Below are 21,555 nucleotides of genomic sequence, written 5' to 3' on the forward strand. Positions count from 1 at the left end.
AAGAGGAGGACGCCATTCTGACCGGTCAATCTTTCTCAGTTCGAATAGCTTTGTCGGACAATGATTCCGTCCGTAACGGGCGTGACACCGCTCGAGTGTCGATCTGTCCACTTCCAGGTCTTTTGGTCCTTCCAACAGAGACGCCTGGCTCCTCTAGAAGCTTCGAGCTTCTGTCGTGCCAGGCTGAGGAGCACAGACACCAATTGAGGGAATGACGAAGGTTGGAATGTGTTTTGGCTCTAGCGCAGTGCAGGGTTCTCGCTTGTGACCAGACCCAACTCAAGGCGACTTCACGGAATGACACGACCGAAGGAGATGTAAGAGTAATGCCGTGCAAGGACAATTCGCGCTAGGGCGCATCGATTGAACTCTTGTGTAGGGAGCGCAGATGGAATAGGCACGATAGGCAAGGCAGGAGAGCAGGATTCTGCCGGCTGCCTGCAGAATGTCTTGCTTTGCAAGGTGACAGCCTCCGGAGTTCACCGAAGTGGCAGAAGGCGGAAGGACGGTTCGAGATCGAGGGAGAGGAGGGCGAAGGTGGGAACTGCAATGATAGCAGTGCGCGGTGCACAGTGCACAAGGGCACCAGTGTGGTCAAGGGTAAAGTCTCGACGAAGCCAAGGCGTGAAGCCAAATGCAGAGAGGTCCGGTTGTATCGAGCGGAAAGCTGGGGAGAGGGTGAGCGACCAAGACAAGTCTGACCACAGATCCAGCGCTTGGGGAGCTCCCCACCGTTGCCACCGTTGCCAGCGTCACCACCGTTGCGCTAAAAATGCACCAAAAGGCGATTTGGGCCAGGCATCCAATCACCGCTCCACTTCGTCCTCCCTGACAGACCCCTCCATTGCCCACCTTTCTGCTCGAGGTATTGCTCGCATATCCTTGCACTAGTGTTGACCTGAATTACTCGTTCAGAGAGGATGCTATGCCGTGAACAGAATCGCGAAGTTGCTCGTATCCCGGACAGTGGTCATCAGCCCAAGGCCAGAATGTCCGCCGCTAAACAAACAGCCCTACCCCGTGCATTCGCTTCATCAGCTTCTCATGGCCCTGGCCGTTCAGGCAAAGCGTAAGTCTTAGTAGCAAGAACTATCGGTGCTGAACCAGGCCGGATAAGCCAGAAGCCAAAAGCCCGAGCCCAGGGCGCGAGCAGCCAGCGGTTCGTCCCATCCGCATGGGTTTGCAGTATGGGGCGCCGTGTCCCTAACTTTACTGTACCCATCCTCTGGCAAGTCAACTAATCCGCAAGAGAGCATTTCCCTCTGTGATGCATCGGGCACATCCGTCGCACCGCGATAGCTGCAGAGAAGGGACGCTGCATGAGCCTATGCCGATCTACCCTGCATGCTTGAATGCAAAGCATGACAAGGTTGTGATATTGGCCAGCGTTGAGCAAAAGGACGAACTCTAAGCAGTTTCCGGAGATCTGATCGTTTGGTGTCGTGTCGCACAGCATTCCAGGCGGGGGTACGAACCTCCTCCCAACCCGGGCAACGTTGCAACAGAACGTGCTACTCTTTTTTTCCGGCCGAGGATGGATGGAGCCGTGGGTGAGCGTGGGTGAGCATGGATGCGATTTTGGGAAAACAGTCATCTGCAGGCATCATGACCTTTCTGGAAATCCCACAGTACACAGGTCGCCAGCCTTGACGGACCCTCTAGTGAGCATTAGATTGTGGCTTGGCTGTTCGGAGTGATGTTGCTAAGAGGGGCACTTGACCTTGCTCACCATGATCGACTGATGTAATGAATGCCTTGATATACAAGTCATGCAGCTGAGCCGGACAATGAAAGGGTGTATGTACATAGCCATGCGGGCAGAGGAGCGAACTCTGTCCCAGTCTCATGAGCCCTTCCAACACGGCCACCCGAGACAGGACCAAGTTGGCAAACATAACAGATATAGTCAAAAGGAGGGTGGTCCCCCGTCTTGCTCCCTCGTCCCATGCCGCCTTGTCGCCCTTATGGGAGTGCGCACAGCCAGTAGACCGGAGGGGTTCACACCCTTTCGGGGTCCACCCGTGTTGCTCATCCCGCTCATATCAGACCAGGGTCCAAGCCCTGGGGTATGTATTTCGATTGGTCTTCCGGTTGTATCCGGCACCCTGCACGCCGCCTCATGTGGCTGCGCATGGGTTAAAAGGAGCAAAACTGGTGGAGTGCATACGCAACGGGAGTGGCAGCTGGAGGGTGCAATGGGCAGGCTGTACCGGGTACTGGTTGTCGATGAGCCAGCCTTGCATGCACATATAAAGAGATCGACTGATCCAGGTCGGACGTAGCGAGAATTTATCGTCCGTCTTCGATTTTCCCGGTAGTATCTAGAGCAAATCGGCTCATTTCGTTCGAGCGCAGGTGCGGGTTTTCCGCTGCTTGTTATCCCCCTTCCATCTCCATCGACCCGCCCTTCTCCAAGGGATCGTCCAGACCAGCTCCCTCCTGAATACTCTTCTGCTCCTATAACAAACTGCAAGAAGGTCGTACCGAAGTGCCCATCAACCCGTCGACCTATCAAGTGTCAACCTTAACAAGTCGCACAGTCCAATTGAATCGTGCTTGTGGCATGAGAGGCGGCAGCTTGACTCACAGACTCGACTTGTGCCGCCGTCCAATCCAGCCCCGCCCTGCGCCAAGGTCGAGCTTCGAGTCCAGATCGACTCGGAATTCCATTGGCAGAGCCGAATCGCGGTGACAAACCCAGACGACTCTGGGCAGCCACTCAGCAGCTGTCCAACCCCCCAGTGCCCCCCCCAGCGCCGCCACTGTTGCCCTTCGACTTCTCCGTCACCCTTCTCCCTGGCCTCTCCCACTCACTCGGTCACGGCATCTCGGCCGCACTCAAAATTCACTTCCCCAAGGTGGCCTTCTCGCACTGCCACTGCCACAAACAACCCTTACCCTGACGGTACCCTCCCTGTCTCTCCGTACAACAACCACACCGCATCCCACCTTCAACCACAACCACGACAACCCCCGTCGGAGCCTTGCCATCCCAGACACTCTGTCCTGATCTATTTCACCTTATCCCGAACAACCGCGATTACGACAACTTCTGACGTTGACGACATCGACTCTGTGCTACTTGTACCTGCCCGCCACGAAACCTCGATTGAGCGCAGCTCCCACCTTCAGGTCTTCTGTCCCACGGCTTTCCTCTGGCAGCCCCTCGCATTCAACCCGCACCCGCTATCTCGTCCACATCTCAGCACAGCTCATGCGCTCTTGATTCGCTTTGCGCCCGTCCAATCTTCCCTCTGACCACCTCAGTCGCCGTTCACCACATCAATCATTCAAGGCAACCCAGAAAGAGGTGGTATCGGCGATTTGGGTCAGCCTTTAGAGCCAAAAAGACTCACGCCGTCGGAGAACACCCCTTGATCTGTCTGCTGCTGTTCGAATTGGGACGGTCTTTCTCGCTTCAGACGCACGCTACACAGAGTAGCGAATATCACCGACGAAAACACGACGGAATAAGGCCGGACGGTGTGATTCATTGCTGACAGCGCATACTGCCGTCAGCCTCGTCCACGTTGCGACAGGGAAGTTTTCGGCACGGAAGGTCACTGCTTGACGGTGACAACCCAAGTCCATTCACTCTCGGTATCACTAGGACGGAGTTACCCTCGATAGCCGTGCTTCACCTTTCCTCATTCACCTGGTCAGCAAACCCCATGGCTATATCCGCTTGATAGCCACCTGGTTTCTTTTGTTCGCTGCTGAGTGACATCTGGGTCAAAGCACGCGAGCTGAACTTCTTCTATTCTTATTGCCACCTTATTCCAACCACCGACTTCTCACTCTTTCCTTTGTTTTGGATCATGACACATTCTTCAGCCGGTATGCCCTATATCAAGAGCGAGCCCGATGACTTCGGTAATAACCCTAACCGATTCATGTCATCGGCGAACTATGGCAACTCTCAGGGTTATGGCAACCAGTTCAACAACCAACAGGATGGCGGGAGCATTGACCCCTCCGAGCTCTCCATGCCCGCTACCAACTATGGTAGCATGCCATACAACTATGGTGGAAATCCCATCTCGTCCAGTTACGGCGTCGGGGTGGGACCCGCTTACACCGATAATGAGTTATTAGAGTCCCTCGACTTCGGAAACAACAATGGTCAAGGCATGTTTGATGATTTCACCCTGGCAAATCCTACCAACAGCAATAACAGAAATTCAGGTGCAGTCCAAATGGACCAGCAGAACCAAATACCCAATGTCTATTCTAGTACTCCGGACGGGCCTCCCATTCAGAGCCCATTCCTTGGAAACTTTGACTATAACCAATTCAGGCCCATGGGCTCCCTCCCGACTCATATGTCGCCTCACCAAGGTTCCCAGTTTGGAAAGCGTCCCAGCATGCAGGCGGCAAATCGGAAATCGTCCGATCAGCGAACCCCGTTGACTCCACGTACGGCAGGGATGGCAGGACTACAGATCGGAACTCCAGAGTCGGGAAATCTTGCCAATGGTCGCCCCATCCGCGCCCCGAACGTCCAAAATCGACACTCCAAGACCTTGTCGGGACAATACGACAGTACGCCTGGGAGCTTCCATTCATACCTAGATTCGCCGTTGTCATCTCCAGGCAATGGCATTCATCATGCTGGCATTTCTGAGACTCTTGGGACTGGTCATCATGCCTCTCTACCGGCAAAGGTTGATGGCGGTCTTAGTACCAGCAATACAGAGACTGCAGAGGCTAAGAAGCGAAGGAGGCGTGCGTCGCACAATGCTGTTGAACGGCGACGGCGAGACAACATCAACGAACGCATCCACGACTTGTCCCACTTGGTGCCACAACACCGCCTGGAGGATGACAAGGTCAAGAAGCAGTTGCAGAGTACTGGACCACTCTCGCCAACTACCGGCGCTGCGAGCATGAGTCCGCCAAATGCTAACAATGCCGCCACATCATTACTTGCAGGTGCTGCCGGTCGTCGCGCTGCCAGCACTGCCGGGAACATCACGATTGGACTACCGATTGAGGAGAAGGAAAAAGGCCCTAACAAGGGGGACATCCTCAATGGAGCGGTTGCGTGGACTCGAGACCTCATGTGGGCACTGCATCAAAAATACCAGCAGGAAGACGAACTACTCCAATACATCCAATCAATAGGCGGCCAATGGCCTTTCCAAGTCACAGAAGATGACAAGCGCATGCGCTCTGAAGTCATGGATGCCATGGAGAAAAATGATTCCAGCACATTTTCTTACTCCAGGACAGATGGCACTGGGCTACGAGTCCCACGACACACGAACGTCGCGGGTGAACGGGTCCTGAATAACCCCAGTCTCAGTCCTCAAAGCAATTTCGAACTCAGCCCGGGCTTCCACAGTGGCGGCAGTGGCACGAATAGTGGCAGTAACGGGGCCGGCCAAACACAATACTGGCACAGCGCTGGACATACAGGCATCAGCTTCAAAGAAGAAGATGAGTTCATGGACATGAATTGATGAAAGTGTCGCGTGATGATGCCTAGAGTCGGATGCCACCTCAGCAAGAGTGTGTCCGACAATCACGACGCCGACAGTGATGACCTTCAGCGCAGGCGTCAGAGGTTGAACATACCAGCCAGCATTGGTACCGGAGAAACATATGAGGGTGGAGACATTCTGCGAGCTGATGGATTTGAGCCCGAGGCTCTTGTTATCTCTTGTTTTTTTCTCCCATCAAGTCCATCAAGTACATTCGCCAATCTTTGGGATGCGATCTTTCATGTACTTGCCGGATGGGATTTGTGGTTGGGTCCATTCGAGCTGATTTTTGTCTTTTGTTTGCCTGGATACCCCCTCGTTCTGACATTTCGTCTTTTCATTTGTCACTCGGCGCACATTTGAGGCATTTGGTTCCAAGTCAAGGGCAGCAGGCAGAGCCAGGCCTGGAACAGGACATGTATTGTAGGTAGACACAGAACATGCACGCCGTGATCTGATAGCATGGATCATGACTTGGTGGGTAGGGAGGGAATGCATGATACTAGTAATACTCTTGAATCAAAGGGGTTGTGTCCGTCACGCCCTAGTTACTTTGATCATTCATGGTTCAGTGCATGAGCTGTGTCCTGGGTCTGCCATTCAGATGGCAGTTAACGATCCGCATGTGACCGATTGCTTATCCGAGACCCAGCATGCTCTAGCGAGAAGTGGCCGTTGTCGGGGGCCATTCACGAATCTCTTCCCCTGATTCTCCCGCTTCTCCAACTGGACGGAGCAGACGACCAACCACTTTTCCTTCGCCAAAAGTCTCCAAAGTCGGAGTTGACCCTCTCCTGCGCCCAAAAACATTTCCTCACGACTCAACCTAGAGTACTTGGTGCTCTTTGTGCTCTTTAAAATCCTCTTCAAGAGCAGACATCTGTCCATCACGGTGCTACTTTAGCCCAGTCTCTGTCTCTGCGCTGTCGCGTACTCTCCAATCCTCGCCTTTGGGTCGCTGTGTCTCTCTACTCCGCTTGCGCCAACCTCCACTCACGCCCTTTGGCCGCACCCATCTCAAAAGACCGGATACCGCACACACCGTAACTTATAAGCAAGATGACGGAAAAGCCTCTGGGCTTCGGCTACCAAATCGGTGCCGGAGCTATCGCCGGTGTCTCAGAGGTGAGTTCAGAACCAAAGAGACCACAAGAATTGAGGCATGCGTCTTTCCTAGAGCTCTCACTAATCAAAGCGTCTAGATTCTCATAATGTGAGTCTTGGTCTCGCATGCTGTACACGGACGCCGAAGCTGTGGCGAGACAAGGCAGTCCCGACTTTTTGCTGACTGCCTTCATCCAGGTACCCGTTGGATGTGGTCAAGACAAGAGTGTACGTACAATCACCAGATGGCGCAAAGCGACACCCAGCTAACCACTTCCCGCTGAGCCTACAGACAACTTCAGGGCCGAACGCCCGTCCCCGGCCAAGACTACTACACCGGCATGTTCGACTGCCTGCGTAAGATTGTCAAGAACGAAGGTCCCTCTCGGCTATATCGTGGCATTGGCGCGCCCATCATGATGGAGGCTCCCAAGCGAGCAACGAAGTTCGCCGCGAACGACTCCTGGGGTATTTTCTACCGCAACCTCTTCGGCGTTCAAAAGCCCACCCAGCCGCTCGCTATCCTCACCGGCGCAACCGCTGGCGCTACGGAGGCATTTGTCGTGGTCCCTTTCGAACTGGTCAAGATCAGATTACAAGATCGTGCATCTGCAGGGAAATATAACGGAATAGTGGACTGCGTTGTCAAGACCGTGAAAGCTGAGGGACCTTTGGCCCTTTACAACGGATTGGAATCGACTCTTTGGCGACACATCCTCTGGAACGCCGGGTATTTCGGCTGCATCTTCCAAGTCAAATCGCTCATGCCCAAAGTCGACAAGGCCGAACGCGGAAAGGCGATGCTGAACGACTTCATTTCTGGCACGATCGGTGGCACTGTCGGTACGATCCTCAACACTCCCATGGACGTGGTCAAGTCGCGTATCCAGAACTCGCCTAAGGTCAACGGACAGGTGCCCAAGTACAACTGGGCCTGGCCTGGTCTGGGAACGATCATGAGAGAGGAAGGTGGTGCGGCGCTGTACAAGGGTTTCTTGCCCAAGGTTCTGAGACTGGGACCTGGTGGCGGAGTCTTGCTTGTTGTGTACACCGGTGTGATGGACTGGTTCCGAAAGATGGGCGCGTAAATCATCGGCTGAGTGAGTGGTGAGAGAGGGAGGAGAGAGAAGGAGATTGGGGGTGTTGTGTGTGTGCGTGAGCGTTGGTGAAAAATAGAAGACTACCGACTCGGTTCTCCTTCATCTAAGGCGCCGGAGTTGAGTCTGGAGACGGTTGATGAGGGTCTTGGATTCCAGAACCAGACAACATGAAAGGGAGAAGATCTCGCCACATAGAACGCAGGGAGGGAGGAATGCTTTTTGAAGACCATTTTCCTGGCCGCTTGATCAAAAAAACACTGCGATGTCTCGGGTTTTGCGGCCATCAAACTTCCACTAAAATCCCGTCTACACGGTTGTGGGTTTTTGTTTTCCTCCTTTCTTGGAAATATTTTGGGATACTGGGAAAGAAAGACTTGCGGGACTTGCTTTGCTTGTGTGTACTCAAGTATTCAAGTAAGTATTGAAAGATAGAGCGTTAGAGAGATGATAAAGGGAGAGGAGACGGGCAATTAAGAGCGTTTAACTCCATTCTATTCTATCCTGTCCTGTCCTGTCCTACTGTATCATATGTCTCCCTCCCCCCTGTGTGTCTGTCTGTGTATGTGTGTCTTTGCTTGGATCTTCGATGGAATGTAAAAGTCAAGTTCCTCACGCACCGAACGTCCTCGTCGATTCGCGGTGCTGGGTGCGGCACCACTGAGCTCTTCGGTCCTTAGGAATGCACGACGAGTGTGAGAGAATGTGAACATAGGAAACGACAGGGGAAAAGGCTCTGCACTTTCTCAATCGAGAATTTATGTATGCGTGTATTCAGCCAGTACCAAGTTTTCTCTCGCGAATCCTTGAGTCAAAGCCGTAGGGACCATGGAAAAACGAACGTCATCAAACTTGATAACCAGGATGTGCCCGACTCGATGCTTCGTACACCCTCGCACACACGAGGTTCTAACGCCGAACGCCAAAGTCCATACCCCATGTCCATGCCGTTGTCCAAGTCCATGCTTATGCTGATAACTTCATATGATGTCCAAGGACATGCACAGCGACGCTTCCCAAGGTCGGGTTCGTTCCGGCCAGCCAGAAAACCCGCTCCCAAATTCACTTGGCGCGTCTGATATACCATCTCGACCTGGTACCTTCTTCGAGCTCGACAATGACTTTTGAAGGTGAATGAGGTTGTGTTTTCTTTTCGGGTTCCAGGTTGTGGTCTTGCGCAGTAGCATGGCTGCATCCCGGTTTGCGCTTGTCTGCGTCAACTCCGACGTCGACGTTACCGGTACCGGTACCAGTGCCATTTCCCTTAGGTACTTGTCTCTGTTTGTGCTCCATATCAGTCTTTGCAGATGGGGCCATCTCCTGGTCATTGACTTTGATAACAATGTTCCTGGCGGACGTAGTCGTGGGGCCAGCTGTTTCGTTTGCTTTTGGCCGTATTTGAAGGGATCCTTCTTTTTTCACTGGTGATGGATCGCCGTTTCTGGGTTCATCTTTAGCTTGCGATTTGTTGGAATTGAGTTTCTTCGTAGACTGATCCTTTGCGCTCAAGGACTTTTCTCTAGACCATAGTCTCTCCTTCAACGCATCTTCCCATCCTGCTCGGCGAGCAATTTCTTCCAAGACCAGGTCACACTCGCCCAAAAGTTCAATATCAACTTTGACCCCTTCACGCTGGCACCTGTCTTTACTTATCCAGATCTGTGGCACCGTTGGAGGAATATTGAGGAGCATTTCATTCACAGGCTCGACTTTCAGAGACGTGCCGACAATAACAAGCAGGTCTACCTTGCTTTTGTCAATTTTCAGTCGAGGAGCATAAGAATCTGCGATGTCCTCGCCAAAGAAGGTCATGTCTGGTTTGAGAAGGCCTTTCGGAAAATCCCTCTTCGCCGCCGAGTCTTCCGAGTCTGTATCTTCGAATTCGTCCCGCTTGCGTTTCTTTTTGCCGCTGCGTCCTCGGCCCTTGCTGCTAGTTCTCGGTTTAGGACCTCCATCGACCAAGGTGCATTTACAATAGGGTACTCCTCCTGCCCGCACAACGGGCATGTATTTCCTGGCGGTTGTTCGTTTCCCACAGCTCATGCAGGTGGCGGTTGCTAGGGTGCCATGACACTGGATCAGTTTCGAGGGAGATACACCTGCGGCAACCTCTAGACCATCGATGTTTTGAGTGTAATTTGTCAGAAGCTTCCCCTTCGACTGTAACATAGAGATAAAGGCGTGGGTTAAACTGTATTTTGGAATCAAAGGGATCGAAGTATCGTGGCTTGACTCGCTTGAACCGACACCGCCTTCAGCGGGCACGAGACCCTGCATCTTCGGAAACACTTTGGCAGCCTGTCTGAAAAACTCTTCCGGGTCAGCCTTGAAATTGTCGATGTGGAACAATTCCTGTGGATCGTCATAGACCGAATCAACGAGTAGGTTGTAAACACCATTGGCAGAACGAAAATCCGGTACTCCCAGGGAAGTGGAAATCCCAGCGCCCGTCAAGATGATGATATTCTTGGACGATTTGAAGAGTGAGACGGCGTGATCCAGCGTGAAATACTGATTCAAGCGGGGCCGAATTTGTGGAACTCTCTTCGCAGGTGAAGAAAGTCGTCGTGGCGGGAGGGATGATGCTCTGTCCATATTTAACTGATGAATACGGAGTAGTTTGGAAGGCGATGGTCGATCGGGTGAGATATCGAAGTAAGAATTGCCATCCCGATGGGCAGGGGAATGAGGTGCTGAAGTGGCCATCGTTGCACGATCAAACGGACTGGCACCCGAAGGAACCAAGTGATTGCGAGTTGGTCAGGGTCGAAGCTGCAAGTTGTTTGTGTCAGGGTCTTTGATTGCAAAAACAAGACATTCAGACGCACAGAATCCAGACTTCACATGGTGCTTGGTCATCTGGGTAAGGCTGTGGAATCCGTGCGCCCGGGTTGGTTCTGGAAGTTGCAGATCTCGAAGATTCGAACCAGGCACAATCGAGTCATGACTGCGGCCCTCTACACAGGCGTCCAAGGCGGAGAAAGGTCGGGGCACTTCTCTTCTGTGAGCGCATGCACAAGATTTAAGACAGAGAGAGGTGTTTGAGTGTCTTGTCGCAGAGTTTGCCTGAGCTGACCAGGAGATATGGTGGAGGGGGCCGGGACGTGGTTCGAATATCCCCTGAGCCTTGAGGCTGTGCTCTTCTTAGTAGGTAGAGACTGCGATATGACATCATGGTACAGCTGATCACGTGCACACGCCTCTCGACTCTTTAGTCTCGACGCGCTTCCCGCTTGAAGTTGGACGCGACTTTGGGCCGTTGTGTGGGTTGTGTCAACCTTCCATGCTCCACCACAACATTGACGAACTTCAATCCTTCCCTCCTTCCCTCATCGCAGTCCATGACTGACACGAAGACATCAGTTCGCCTAACATAATGCCCTCCGCCCTCTTGGGCGTCTCGTCGCAATCTAGGAGAAAGCTCAAAGCTTTCGCGTTCGACGAAAGACTGCTGGCTGGAGACGAAGACAAGGAGAACCAACAGGATCAAAATGCTGTCACAAAACCCAGTTCGGACCACCGTGACTATACACGCCAGGACCAGATGACCGAGCCTAGAGTTCCCCATACACCCGCAGTGCGCATCCCGATCGAAGACCTCATTGCAAATACCGAGGATGCATACAATTGCCCTCCGCCAGAAGGAACACCCAAAGATCACGTTCTCTGGCAGACACATCCGGATAGTTCAGATGCGTCAGCAGCAGCAGGTGCTACACAAAGGAGCAGGAAACGCGCTCATAGTTCCTCACCCGTCTCCTCGCAACAAGTCTCTGCGCACAGGGATGCCTTGAATCTTGACACCCTGAACAAGTCCCTCCGCACTCCCAATAATGATCCTACTCAGGATCTATGGAACAGATACACAACCGCCAACGGGTTGAAGAAAGATGGGAAAGAACCTAGCTTGCCGGCATACGGACATTTGCTTCCTTCGTCCCCTCAAACACCGAGCACCGCCAGTAAGGACAGCAGCTTGAGGCGAACACACAGCTGTGGGGTCGAATGGCCTACATCAAAATCGAAGCGCAGAAGGACAGAGACGACCCAGCACCATAGCCGCACCAAAGAACTATTTGCCGCTTCCCGCAAGGAGATTCTTCGCCGTGACCTTTCCAATAATACTCGAGTTGGCCTTCTGCTCGACAGAATTCAGGAAAGTTTGACAAGGAAGGTTGACGCAGTGGAAGACCCCTCAAGCTCCTCTCCTTTGCCAGACAGGTGCTCGCAGGCATTTGTATCGCCAACCAAACGGCCGAACGGGACCAGACCCAGGTCCAGTGGTCCAGACGCACCTCACGTCTCCCAAGTAGCTCAACCGAAGAAAACTATATCCCCGTCTGAAGCATCGTCATCATTTGAATTCAGCGACGATGGTCTCGATGTTGAAGCTTTCGAAAGTGCTGAACGGGCCCTTGGACAAGCCGAGGCGAAGAACCAAATAAGTCACATTGAACCAGATCGCAATGGCAACGGGTCGAGTACGCGTTCTCGTTCTTATTGTCACGATGAAGGCGGAACCCTCCAACTGGATGGTTCTCGAGACCAAAATGAGAGGCAGCCTAACGGGAATCAGGAGCCAATGCATCCGGGGGCTGTAGCTGCAGGATTTGATGAATTTAATGACGAGGATGACGACGACGAAGAATTAATGAATGAGATGCTTGATCTTGCTGCAAAGTATGATTCACAGTCGCAAGCAGTGGTAGCCAATCCACCAGGCTTTTCGAAGCCGACGGCACCCAAACCACAAACCAGGCACCTTGAAACACTTGACGAATTCGAAGACGTATTTGATGACGATGATGAGATTTGGGAGGACATTGCCAATGCGACTTATGACAAAAGCAGGACGCCAGTCACATCCAAGGATCATGTACGTTTTTGATAGACTTCAAGTTGATGACGCGCATGCTGATAGAATAAATAGACATCAATTGACAATCGAGCCATCAAACGTTACCTCGTTGTGGAAGTCCTTGAGAGTGAATACGAATACAAACCTGGCCGTAAAAGACCAGAAAAAGTATGCTCCGTTCCCCTGGCCAATCTCGAAGTACTGACGGGACCCAGATGCTTTCAGTCAAAGATGAGAGGTCCAACATGTGCTATATCATCTTGTTACGAGAATCCTGGTACGATACCAGATGTACCAAGGGGTCTTATGTTCATGTGATTGGCAAGTTTGATCGCACAGGTCAATGCGTGGTCAATGACGCTGAGAATATGGTTATTGTTCATCCTGACCACCTCATTTCCTCGACTGTTGTCGGAGATTCGTTCACTTGTATGCGTCGTGCCGTGCTGCAAGACAGGGTAAAGGCCACCAGCGCAGCCAGTCAGCCTCAGGTTTACGGCCACATCCTGCATGAAGTCTTCGGACATGCTTTGCGGATAAACAAATGGGATATACAATCTTTCAGAGAGATTATCGACAAGACTCTTCCATCTTACATCGAGTCGCTATACGAAATCGGTGTTCGAGTACAGGAAGCAACGGAATACCTTTTGGGGAAAACGCCTGAACTGATGGCATGGGCGAGTGTCTTTGTTGGTGATACTTTGTCAACAGATGCTCTCATCCGTGACCGCAACGGTCTTCTCGTTCCCACTACCATTAACAAGTTGCTCGAACTCGAAGAACATATCTGGTCTCCCATGTACGGACTCAAAGGTAATATCGACGCTACAGTCCAGGCACAGATGAAATTGCCCAATGAACAATCCACGAGGACTCTACTGGTACCCTTCGAGCTGAAAACCGGTAAGAAGGACAATGTCGAGCAGCACCGTGTCCAAACAGCGCTTTACACGCTGCTCTTGTCGGACAGATACGATATTGCTGTAACATGCGGCATGCTCTACTATATGGAAAGTTCCAAAACATACAGGGTTGAAGGCATCAGAAACGAGATACGCCACATGATCATTCAGCGAAACGAATTGGCATGCTATGTTCACGACAAGTTAGCCTTGCCACCCATGATCAAGAAACAACACCTTTGTAAAAGCTGCTATTCAAAGGCAGCCTGCTTCACGTACCACAAGTTGTCCGAAAATGGCACTGCGGAGACCAGTGGCCTGGGGGAGAAGTTCTACGAAGTTGTCGATCACTTGTCGCCGGTTCATCAGTCCTTCTTCAAGAAATGGGATGATCTGCTCACGAAGGAAGAGCGCGACAGCATGAAGTTCCGCCGCGAGCTTTGGACCATGTTGAGTTCAGAGCGAGAGGCACTTGGGCGTTGCTTCTCAGAAGTAGTTATTCAACCTGGGTCGGCACTTGAAAATACGGAAAGCTCCAAAATCAACAGATTCGAGTATACCTTTATCAAACATTTGCCTCGTCCTGGCTTCTCGTTTAGAGATTCACAGATTACCACCGGAGAACCAATTGTGATATCGGACGAAAAGGGACATTTCAACTTTGCAGCCGGTTTCGTCACGAATGTACAGCCTACTAGGGTCGTGGTAGTGGTTGACCGGAGACTCGAACGTGCAAAAAAGAGACTGGAAGGCTTCGATCCTGTGACCAACCAAGTATTCTCTGGTCATGTCGATGTGGCTGACAATGGCAACTCACACTGTTCGCAACAGGATGAGCCCATCCTCTACCGGATTGACAAGGACGAGTTTGCGAATGGGATGGCTACGGCACGGAACAACATCCTTCGAATGATGGAAAAAGATCTCTGGCGAGCACGAGAGCTTCGGCAGTTGATCATTGAGAATAAGCGTCCAGAGTTCAAGGTCACTTCCACCGCCTACTCACTATCCGGACCAGCCTCACAACAGAATCTCAATGTCGATCAGCAACGAGCCATTGAGAAGGTGATGAGTGCCAAAGATTATGCCCTCGTCCTCGGTATGCCGGGCACGGGGAAAACCACAACCATTGCTCACATCATCCGTGCCCTCGTTTCGCAAGGCAAGTCGGTGCTACTTGCATCGTACACACATACCGCTGTGGACAACATCCTGTTGAAAATCAAGGACGATAGCATCCCCGTCCTACGGATTGGAGCAGTCAACAAAGTGCATCCCGAGGTGCAATCGTTCGCCGACATTTCAGGAATTCCCAAACGCACAACTGAAGAGCTCCACGTCTCGTGGCACGAAAGTAAAGTCGTGGCAACCACTTGCCTTGGTGTCAACCATGGGATCTTCAATGCGCGGACATTCGACTTCTGCATTGTCGACGAAGCCTCTCAGATCACGTTGCCAGTGTGCTTGGGACCGATCCGCATGGCCAAAACCTTTATCCTCGTGGGTGACCACTATCAACTACCACCTCTGGTCCAGAATAAACAGGCTTTGGAGGGCGGTCTAGATGTGAGCCTGTTTAAACTGTTATCTGATGCGCAACCAGATTCCGTGGTCAACTTGGAACACCAATACCGAATGGCGGAGGACATTATGCTCCTGTCTAAGGAACTTGTCTATTCGGGTCGAATCAAATGTGGCAATGAAGTCGTTGCCAAACGAATGCTTGAAATCCTAGATCTTGACGGCGGGTTGGCTGCACATCATTTTACCGCGTCTTCCTTAGCTCAGGCCAGCAATCATTGTACACAAACTGTCTGCCTCGCCAGCTCCAGCTGCTGGCTCCGAGGCGCCCTCTCCCCTTCCTCTCGCTGCCTCTTCCTCAATACTGACACCATCACACCCCGGAATTCAGCACGAGAAACCGTGGCAGGTGCCCGGATCACCAACAGAATCGAATCGATCCTTACGGCACAGCTGGTCACCACCTTAATTCACTCCGGCGTTGCGCCCAGCTCCATCGGCGTAATCACGTTCTACCGTTCTCAACTGGCACTCCTGAGAACCGACGTGAAAGCCTTGGCCGGCTCTGTCGCGTCCAGCGAGGTAGAGATGCATACCGCAGATAAATATCAAGGGCGAGACAAGGAGGTGGTGATATTGAGTTGCGTGCGGAGTAACGACAATAATCATGTCGGTGAACTGCTCAAAGACTGGCGACGGGTGAATGTTGCAGTCACAAGGGCGAGGAGTAAGTTGTTGCTTGTGGGCAGCAGGAGCACTTTGGGAGGGAGTGGTGTACCCATCCTGGAAGGCCTGACAAGGATTATGGAGGAAAGAGGCTGGATACTGGAGCTACCAGGTGAAGCCAATGAGATGCATTCCTTCGAGAGTGCGATCACCCAGACCGACAACGGTCCTACACAAAAGTCCAGTGCAGAGGGAACGAGGGGTTCACCTTTATCATCGTCAGCAAAGAAACAAAAAAGATCAATCCTACAGACGAGCGGACAGGGCCACAGCTATCCAGGTTCAGAGAAGAAGGAGAAACGACACCCCCTTAGGAAGCCGGACAAGGTTGTGAGAGGCACTACACTGGTTGGCGGGCCTGATGGCGGCGTGCGGAAGCTTTTGGATAAGCGACCGGTCTTGCGGAATGTCTTGGATGAGCTCGCCGGCGATGGCTGTGGAATCGACTTGGACAAAGAGAACGTTCATCTGTACGAAGACATTGATATGGACATGGATGCAGATTTCGACCCTACGGATTTTGGTGTATACTGAACGCACGGCAATGCCAGTGGCAGGAGATCAGGGCAATTGGGATTGTCATCCCGATACTGGCTCAATTTGAATTTGGATTATCAAGGAGGAGATCCTTGGAAAATTGAAAGCCACATTACAACGGGTTGGATAAGAAGTACTGTGTCGGACCATGGCATCTTTGGGTTTGGATGAGACCTTGTGGCCTAATTACCTCGTGAAAATGGTAGTCGGCCGGGAATAGATGCAAATGAAGAGGACTGCGAAGAGAGTCAAACATATCAGCAATTGGAGTGATAGTCTGATGCTGAATACATGCCGTGTATAACGAAGAGCGGAAATGCTTCTTATGCGCCTCAGCCTCGTCATTACTCCATTGGGCGCTGCAGCCTAATCCATTCCACGCTAAACCCAGTTTAGATATCGTAATTCCTCCCACAGCCTTGACCTCGTCAACTCCAAGGCTCCCTCCTCCCCTGAAATTCGTAGTCTCTTGACAATTCGCTCAGACAGCATCTTGGCAACCTCTGAGAAGAACTCTCGGATCTGGAGTGTACTTCTTTAGCGGGCATTCGAAGCTCACTTTTCTGCCCGAAAAGGGGTTGCTGGTTGTTGGTACAGGTTGTCGTTTGCATGATGCTTGTCAAGGCAATACTTCTGGGCGCGTCGCAAAGGTATCCAACGATTGACACAATGGTCGGCAATGAAGTTTATGCTGGTCAACGTCGCAGCTACGGAGGTGCGCTGTGTACCGTGCGGTATCATGGTCCCCTTTCCAACACGAAGGGCGAATGGCTGGGAATCGAGTGGGATGACCCCAGTCGTGGGAAACACAACGGACAACATGAAGGTCAACAGATCTTCCAATGTCTATCATCATCACCAACAGCTGCCTCCTTCGTCAGACCTTCCCGCAATCCAGATCCCGAGCGGACGCTTCTCGAAGCGATTCGGTTCAAATATGCACCTGTCAACAAAACGGGTGTGGATGCCTTTACCAGCCACATCCAGGACGAAGTCATTGAGATATCCGGGAAGGTGGTGGAAGAGGTCGGATTCGAGCGAATCCAGAAGCAGTTGTCGGTCCTCGCCGATCTCAAGATTGTCCTGGTCGACGAGTTGGTGGTGTCAGGCGTCGCTGGGCGTGGTGCTTCCACTCAGCGCGTTCGAGATGCCCAGGTCGAACTCGAACGCACATGTCCCAACATCGTCGAACTGGACGTAGGTTGGAACGTTATTGAAACCTGGCAAGACGTTGTGGACATGTGCGCCCCGTTCCGGAAATTGAAGATCTTGAAAGCCGGTGGGCTGCGCTTGAGGGACTTTGGAGCCGACTGTTTCCAGGAACCGCATCCTTTTCAGAACGTCGAGGAGTTATATCTCAACGAGTGTCTGCTCACCTCAGCGCAGGTTATCAGTATTCTCTTCCCCAAGGGGAAATGTGCCTTTCCGTCCCTGAAGAGGTTATCGCTATCTCTGAACGAGCTGGAGTCCTTTGAGATAAACGACGCTACAGGAACATCCCAATGTCCTCCTTTGACAACCTTGATCCTCGACGGGAACCGCTATGTGGATCTGTCGCATGTGCCCGTCCTGTTGACTCTGTTCCCGAACCTCAAGACCCTGTCATTCCAGGGCAACATGATCTCTAGTCTGGGTTTAGACGCCCATGCTTCCACTGGGTCGTCCGGGATCCCGAACCTCGAGGCCCTGAATCTGGCCAACAACAGGATCCGAGACTACGCCTTCGTCAATAGCCTTCCACAGGTATTCCCCAACCTCTGCTCTCTGCGCATCTCGCGGAACCCGTTGTACGAACCGTCCGGATCATCAGACGAGTCGTCAGAACCGTCATCTGGCCCTCGGAGCCAACAGCAGGTTCAAAGCAGGAATTCCGACTCAACATCGTACTACCTGACACTGGCACGGATCCCTAATCTAAAGTCCCTGAACTATACAACAATCACGCCGCGGGACAGGGAAGAAGGCGAGATCTACTACCTCTCCGTCGCGGAGAAGGAAATGCGACACTTTCTGCAAGGAAATACGGCTCAGAAGCCACCGTCGGGCGAAGAAGTGTCTGGAACGCATTCAAGCCAATCCCCACAAGAGAGAGTCGAACTCGCTCGCAAAACCTACCCACTCTACTCCAGCCTGTGCGAGAAGTACGACCGCGAAGACATTCTCGTCCAGTACCTCCAACAGCAACAGTCAGCGGCGCATCTTTCTTCAGACTCATCCCACACCAAATCTGAACTTGACACATATGCCGCCGGGACGCTCGGATCCCGCCTCGTCGACGCTCACTTCTTTTGTATTTCTCCCATCAACGACGCGACCACAACACCACCACGGGAGCCCTTCCACCGCCTCCTCCCGACCACGATATCCGTGTACCGCCTGAAATCTCTGTTGGCGCGGCACTTTGGCCTCCCGCCGCTCCAGTTCCGGCTGATCTACGAGTCGCATGAATACGACCCCGTCGAACCCATCACCAGCACGAGGAATCCCGCCGCGGGAACGGGCAACGGGCAAGATCTGTGGGAGTCGTGGGGCGATTGGGACGTCGATCGAGACGATGTCGACGGCGCCGACGGCGGCGGTGGCGATGACGATCATGACGATGACGACGGCGTTGTCGGGGCCAAAGAAGTCGACATCGCAACGACGGCTACTATGCCCATGTACATCACGCGCCAGGGCAACCGCTTCAAGAAGCGCGAGACCGAGATCCTGGACGGGATGCGGCCCTGGGGAGATTTTCTGGACGTCGATGACGGTCCTGTTCCCGGTCACGGTCACGATTGGCACCCGGGAACTGCGCACTTGGGTAGCACGGGCAGGAGGAGGAGGGAGGTAAAGGTTCGTGTGGAACCACATTAGACCGTATGAGAAGAATTCCCAATTTGGACCAACCATCCCCATATATACATTTCACATTGAGAGAGCTTCGCCTGGTTTTTGTTCTTTTGTTTTTGCAAACAGATTAAAATTTTCCTTTTTGTACAAAGTTAGAGTAGAATGACAGTGGTGCTTGCTTGCCTGCCTGCCTGACTAGACGACCAATGCAGCCACGTAGAAATCACACGATCGGCTCTTTGACAATATGACCTCGTAACGTGCGATGTTCAGTCATCGTCCAAGTTGCCGATAACGACTTTCTCGTTCCTCAAATCCACCACCTCCTTCACCCTTGCCTTTTCTTCTCCCCGACCAATCCTCTCCGCTCTCGCCTCCTCTTCTGCATCCAATTGGAACTTTCTCATTCGCGAACCTATCCTTTCGTCGATGACCATGTCGCTGACCCAGATGGGCTCGTAGGATGCATCATCGTCATCCTTGCGAAGCTTGCGCACGGACTTGTGCCACGTGGCTTCCTCTTGGATGAGGAGAGATTGCTGTTCCCAGATCGTCTGGTTCTGCGGTGGCAGTGATATCGAAGAGAAAGATGCATCGGATTCAGGTGATTTAGTAGCGACGGGGGTTGCGTCCAAATCTGACTGGTCCGTGGAGAATGTGTTCGACGAAATGTTTTGTTCGTACGGTCTGCTTGCGGCAAGCACAATGGCTGCTGTCTCTCGACCTATTTGGTCCGCTAGATAGCGCCGGGTGAGAAAGTGGTATATCCGCTGGGGTGTCTTGAGGAAGCCTAAGAGGTGTTGTTGATAGATCGGCTGAGACGGTTCGAATATGCTTGGAGTATTAGGCGACAAATTAGCGGACGGATATTTATCGATGGAGAGGTACGCTGGTGGTGGATATGGCTTTTTCTTTTCCTCCTCTTTCTTTTCTCCCTCACTTGGCTTCTTTTCGGTGTCGGATTTCGATGTTTCAGTGTTTTCTGTGGCCGTCGGAGAATCATCTGTGCGAACTTCGTTGGGAACATGTGCAGATAAGGGTTCAGCTTCGAAGATGGACGCAGGTTCAACTGGCGTTGGCGGTTCATTGACTGGCCCTAGCCAGCCCTCATGCAGCCCTCGTATGTACTCCTTCCAAGTGTGTCTTCCAAGGACGAGATCCCCTCGAACTCCAGGTTCCGGCACAATCTGCATCTTATCCCGGATCATATCTATCGCTGCTTCGGTATCCATTTCTGGCTCTGCTGCATTGGGTTCCTGTTCACCCTTTTTCCGCCGTAGTCTTCGTATTTGTTCTGCAGTTCCATATCGGACGTCGCCTTCCTTCCGACCTTCGATTACATCGTAGTCGATTGCCGCGGCGACCAGCACGGGCTTGACGTAGTCTTTGAAATACTGTCTCGAGGGTCTTATGCCATCACCGGGAGGAGCAGATAAAAAGACAGTCAACTTCCGCGGCATCTGGTTTGCCGGAAGAGGCTCCTGGGCGATGTGAGCGACCAAGTCGCACCATTTCTTTTGAGCTTTCTTCTTTTCCCTCCGGTCGTAAACAACGGCGGCAGTCCAGGATCCAACGATAGTTAGGAAGATCATCCAATTGCGCGAAGGCAATCTCAATCGGAGGTTGGGCATTCCTGTTGTATGTCAGGCAAGACTGCTAGATATTGGCTGCTGAAGGGACTGACCCATCATGCGCAGGGCGGGATTTTGTTTGGGAGGTTTCGGAGCCTCATATTTGGCACCCTCAGGTAAGCCATCTGGCTTTGGAGGGCTTGCGTTGTCGGCCATGGTCTTGATGGCACTCCAGCCACGAAACGTGAGGAAAGCAAGATTGTGCAAGTGCGCAGAGAGGCCATGCGCATGCACGCTCGGCTCAGAAGAAAAAGTTGACTTATCGGATATGCTGATCCGGCCAGGGACTCTGAATGGACTCGGTATACCTTCCTATGAGACTTTCATAGTAGGAGTATCTCTCGCTTCATTCCAGTGACCCCATGGCCCCCTAGAGGCACCAGAGGGAGCCTAACGCAACGTACGACCACACCAGACTGGAGCCCTTTACCGCTCATCCAAAACACCGGGAGTCACAGCGCCCACACCTCTTTAGCTATGATCACAAAGAAACATCTCTTCCTTCCTGACTTCGTACAGACTCGTAAAAATATCCACTTCTTCAGGATGGAGCTGGCGAGACTTCCACCCGAGACATTGGTGACCTTGATATCTTTCACTTGTCCGTCCACCCTGGATCATTTGGTTTGGTGACTGTGCTTGTGCGCAATCTGATGGCAGGGTCACCATTCCAACCGAGAGGCTGTCAAAGATAGAAGCCAAAGTTACAAGCGAGGGTGTGTGTCCACGCGAACAGCCATATGGCATCCTGGCAATGGTCTCTTGTCCTACCTCTAGGTGGGATTGTCAGCCCAGGGTAGGAGGGTGAGAACCAATCACATGTTTGTGCCTGGGCGATGAAGTCAGTCCTGTTGTGCA

The 21,555-nt window shown here is 52.4% G+C and overlaps 6 protein-coding genes across 6 annotated transcripts; 4 read left to right on the forward strand and 2 right to left on the reverse strand.

Annotated features, from left to right (window-relative positions):
* Positions 1–3,839: 3,839 nt before the first annotated feature.
* On the forward strand, positions 3,840–5,462 carry AYO20_03777 (hypothetical protein; the record flags this gene model as incomplete). Its single annotated transcript, XM_022642077.1, has 1 exon — positions 3,840–5,462. The coding sequence occupies one exon, from the start codon at positions 3,840–3,842 to the stop codon at positions 5,460–5,462; it is 1,623 nt and encodes a 540-aa protein (XP_022502020.1).
* Positions 5,463–6,542: 1,080 nt separating this feature from the next.
* AYO20_03778 (hypothetical protein) lies at positions 6,543–7,675 on the forward strand (the record flags this gene model as incomplete). Its single annotated transcript, XM_022642078.1, has 4 exons — positions 6,543–6,608; positions 6,686–6,696; positions 6,786–6,815; positions 6,880–7,675. The coding sequence occupies 4 exons, from the start codon at positions 6,543–6,545 to the stop codon at positions 7,673–7,675; spliced, it is 903 nt and encodes a 300-aa protein (XP_022502021.1).
* A 1,071-nt stretch (positions 7,676–8,746) lies between these two features.
* AYO20_03779 (hypothetical protein) lies at positions 8,747–10,390 on the reverse strand (the record flags this gene model as incomplete). Its single annotated transcript, XM_022642079.1, has 1 exon — positions 8,747–10,390. One exon carries the CDS (start codon positions 10,388–10,390, stop codon positions 8,747–8,749), a length of 1,644 nt encoding a protein of 547 aa, XP_022502022.1.
* A 670-nt stretch (positions 10,391–11,060) lies between these two features.
* Positions 11,061–16,228, forward strand: AYO20_03780 (hypothetical protein; the record flags this gene model as incomplete). The annotated part of the gene is made up of 3 exons (XM_022642080.1): positions 11,061–12,560; positions 12,615–12,710; positions 12,758–16,228. The coding sequence occupies 3 exons, from the start codon at positions 11,061–11,063 to the stop codon at positions 16,226–16,228; spliced, it is 5,067 nt and encodes a 1,688-aa protein (XP_022502023.1).
* Positions 16,229–16,900: 672 nt separating this feature from the next.
* Positions 16,901–19,090, forward strand: AYO20_03781 (hypothetical protein; the record flags this gene model as incomplete). Its single annotated transcript, XM_022642081.1, has 1 exon — positions 16,901–19,090. One exon carries the CDS (start codon positions 16,901–16,903, stop codon positions 19,088–19,090), a length of 2,190 nt encoding a protein of 729 aa, XP_022502024.1.
* A 245-nt stretch (positions 19,091–19,335) lies between these two features.
* On the reverse strand, positions 19,336–20,853 carry AYO20_03782 (hypothetical protein; the record flags this gene model as incomplete). The annotated part of the gene is made up of 2 exons (XM_022642082.1): positions 19,336–20,699; positions 20,751–20,853. 2 exons carry the CDS (start codon positions 20,851–20,853, stop codon positions 19,336–19,338), a joined length of 1,467 nt encoding a protein of 488 aa, XP_022502025.1.
* Between the last annotated feature and the right edge of the window lie 702 nt (positions 20,854–21,555).

The sequence above is a fragment of the Fonsecaea nubica genome, assembly GCF_001646965.1.
Source record: "Fonsecaea nubica strain CBS 269.64 chromosome Unknown Scaff18, whole genome shotgun sequence".
Lineage (NCBI taxonomy): Eukaryota > Fungi > Ascomycota > Eurotiomycetes > Chaetothyriales > Herpotrichiellaceae > Fonsecaea > Fonsecaea nubica.